Consider the following 3,184-nt stretch of genomic DNA (forward strand, 5'->3'; position numbering starts at 1 on the left):
AATGGAATGCCGTGGAAGTTCTATTCTCACCTACGCATAGAGGGTATTCAGAGAGGGGCTTGTCTCAGTCTCTTCGCCTCCTGTAGTGTCGTCGTTGCTGCTGCCGTCGACGTCGTTGGCTTAGCACAGAGCAGGCGAAAATGGGCCTGTAGGTTAGCGAATATCAACGCACACCCAACACACACACAACCAACACACGCACTACTTCTTACGGCTCAAACCAGCACGCAAACAAGGTTGACTTCTTTTAGCCAATCACTGCGCCCCTTTCGGCAAAAACTGTCATCTGCTGCGCGCCCATTGGTTCACGCACCTGGTGCTTGAACCAATTGTTGGGCCGCAGCACCACTGTGTCATCGTCTGCTCGGCCTGTTGTCTATCCGTCGAGTGCGCACGTGTGACCACCACCGGCTAACAGCCGGCTTTGCGTACGCACGCACGCGCGCCCGTTTACACTGCATGCATCCGTACGTAGGTGCGTGCGTGTGTATGCGGGGTCGATACTTGAAAGCAGACTGCGTGTACTGCCCCAAGCATAGGCGCGTATGCATGCGCTACGGCTGGTCTAGTTCACTGGACACGTGCCGGTAAATGGCGTCTGACTCATTGGTACTGCCCCAGTGTTTCCAAATTCTGGCTAGGTTGGGCATCACACCAGTCCTAAATCAAGTTTACTACCACCATCACACCCCCATGGTGGGCTAACCACCTGGCTCTGAGGCTCTTGCTTCGAGTAATTAGCATTGCCACTCCGGCTTCACGTAATTGCCACGGTAGTTGCAAATAAGCAGTCTCATGGTGGCGATTCTGCGTTTATTTTAACAGGACTAACTGCAAATTGTCACCTCTTTCTGTCTCTGCAAATATCAAGTTTTGTGTGTGTCGGAATTTGCGATGCGAGTTTGAGTTAACGTGGTACCGAAAGTTCATCCAGGTTATACGAGTATCGCACCTTCTCGCAATGCATGCACTGTGGTGCATGCATTGCGAGAAGGTGCGAATGGAACCATAGGGTAATCCATTTGCAATGACCTCAAAAGCCTGACAGGAGGCATTGCTAACGCTAAGGTTGGGATGATCACTTTACCAGTAAACAAACGCCTATGTGAGTAACATAATTTTCCATTCGACTATTCCCATGATCAGGACTGGGATGGCGCTAACGAACCCACCCCGGGCAAAGTAATTCAATTACAGGCTCTTTAGTGAATGAGTCACTTTAACTATGGCATAATTTTGAGAGGGAGTTAAAGCTCTCTCTCTTCTGCTACATACTAGTGATGATCCAACTATACTGCACATGCAGCATAAAAACCATCCATAAAACCGCCCTTCCCCTCCCCGGCCCTAAAATGCGCCATGGCAACAGTGATGGGAAGATCACAACATCAGGAGGCCAATATCGAGCGCTCAGGTGCCAGCACCAGTAACCCCAGCCACAACGCACTATCGATCCGATCACCTGAGCTGTGATCAAAGAACACGAGTTGTGTTGTCTTATCGACTTTGCCGTTGGGTCTGTGAAAAAAGGAGCTCATCTCTGGCACCAAAAAGGTGTTGACTTGGGTTCTGTCCATACAATTTCAAGTCATTTAAAAATTTTTCTACTTACTGTGAGTGATGAATGATAGGAGAAAAAAGGGGAGACTTTTTGCTGCGATCACAGCATACAATTTTTGTGCAGTAATTCCATTCTAAAAATGCATCAGTCATTGACCCTCCTATTCGCCTATCCATCTGTCTTTTCCAATCCTTTCCTACTGCCCCGTCTGCAGTATTGCAATGAGGCTTCGCCGTGTTAGAGTGATGGAACGAAGTTCGAACTTACAACCATAGAAATCTGTCAACAATCAAACTATGAAATCCCTGGAACCAAAAAGCAATTCAGGACATGAAGAAACTCACACATCTGCGCACATGACAGTTAATAGGAATTGTAAACATGTGGCTAGGAGAATATTTACTTTCACAACCTCTGTCAGGCTTTGCCATCACTTTATATGCACTAGTCGTGGGGATGGAAAGATGAAAGTCATTAAGATTTTATCCGAATAGTGTTCAATCGAACTGGAAGTATTTCAAATGCCCCAGTTATGACTTTAGGTGAAGCAGACAATAGCGAAAGTTCCGGAGGTGGGCCCAGAACATAATTTGAGAGCTGTTGAAGAGCTATCGGATGAAGCCTCTCCACCCACCTCTTTCAAGTGAGTCAGTAGGCATAACACGATTGGTGGACACCACTTTGCCCCTTTTCATCACTCTATAGTTTGCTTGGGTGGGAGCATCGATCCTGGAGATTTAAAGCACTGATAATTTTACTGTAGTGCAATTGGGATTATCACAAATGGATATCACGCTTGTTTCCATGAGGAACTAAAGGATAGGGGTTTTTATAACAGGCCCAAATTCGAAACTGGTGTGACTTAACGATCTGGTACTTTTTAAAAATACTAACTCACAATCTTTGCGGGTTTGGTGGAACAACCCAGGTCACAAAATATGATCCGTGTATTCACCAGTCTAAATGCACAAATTCCTCCACCTTTTCGAGTAAGTACACTGTGAATGCATCATTTGGGGAAAAAGGCGGTCTAGGGCAAATGGCAGCGACTATCGAAAAACATTGGTGGTAATGCTTAGGTCTACAGCATATGGTAGCACTCATCACTAATATTTTGAAGATATTAAAATATTTGGTCAATTTACGGTATGTAAAAACTGAAACCAATATTACGATCCAACCTCCAATCTGATGAGGCTTTTCATGCGATTAAGGAGGAATTCAAAGTGACTTCTTTCCTCCTAATATATTTATCATTATCTTCTAAAGTCCTATCACCGAGCTTAACAAAACGTTCAATTACTGAATTTGTAAATAAAGTGTGCTTGAAACTAATCACCTTCAATTTCCACATTGACTGTTTTAGTGCTTCTCAATCATTTCCAAATAAGTCTAATTTTTGAGTAATTTTATTAATTAAATGGAGGAAATAGAGACATCTCGATATCATTCATTATATTTTCTTGTTGTAAGTTAAAAAATAACCAAGTAAATGTGGAAAAGAAACCAGACTAACAGCAGGAAGTTGGCCTATTTCAAAAAGCCCTTTTACCGCTGCGATTAAAAGCCTTGTTAGTGTCTAGTAATGAAGGTATAATAAATGGTAAGACACTTTTGAGTCAA

The 3,184-nt window shown here is 44.0% G+C and overlaps 1 protein-coding gene across 1 annotated transcript; it reads left to right on the forward strand. All coding sequences in view use genetic code 11, as the record gives it.

Moving 5' to 3' along the window:
* Positions 1 to 1,857: 1,857 nt before the first annotated feature.
* On the forward strand, positions 1,858 to 2,964 carry EGR_08518 (hypothetical protein; the record flags this gene model as incomplete). The annotated part of the gene is made up of 2 exons (XM_024497767.1): positions 1,858 to 1,936; positions 2,831 to 2,964. The coding sequence occupies 2 exons, from the start codon at positions 1,858 to 1,860 to the stop codon at positions 2,962 to 2,964; spliced, it is 213 nt and encodes a 70-aa protein (XP_024347803.1).
* Between the last annotated feature and the right edge of the window lie 220 nt (positions 2,965 to 3,184).

This window comes from Echinococcus granulosus (assembly GCF_000524195.1).
Source record: "Echinococcus granulosus chromosome Unknown EG_S00109, whole genome shotgun sequence".
NCBI lineage: Eukaryota > Metazoa > Platyhelminthes > Cestoda > Cyclophyllidea > Taeniidae > Echinococcus > Echinococcus granulosus.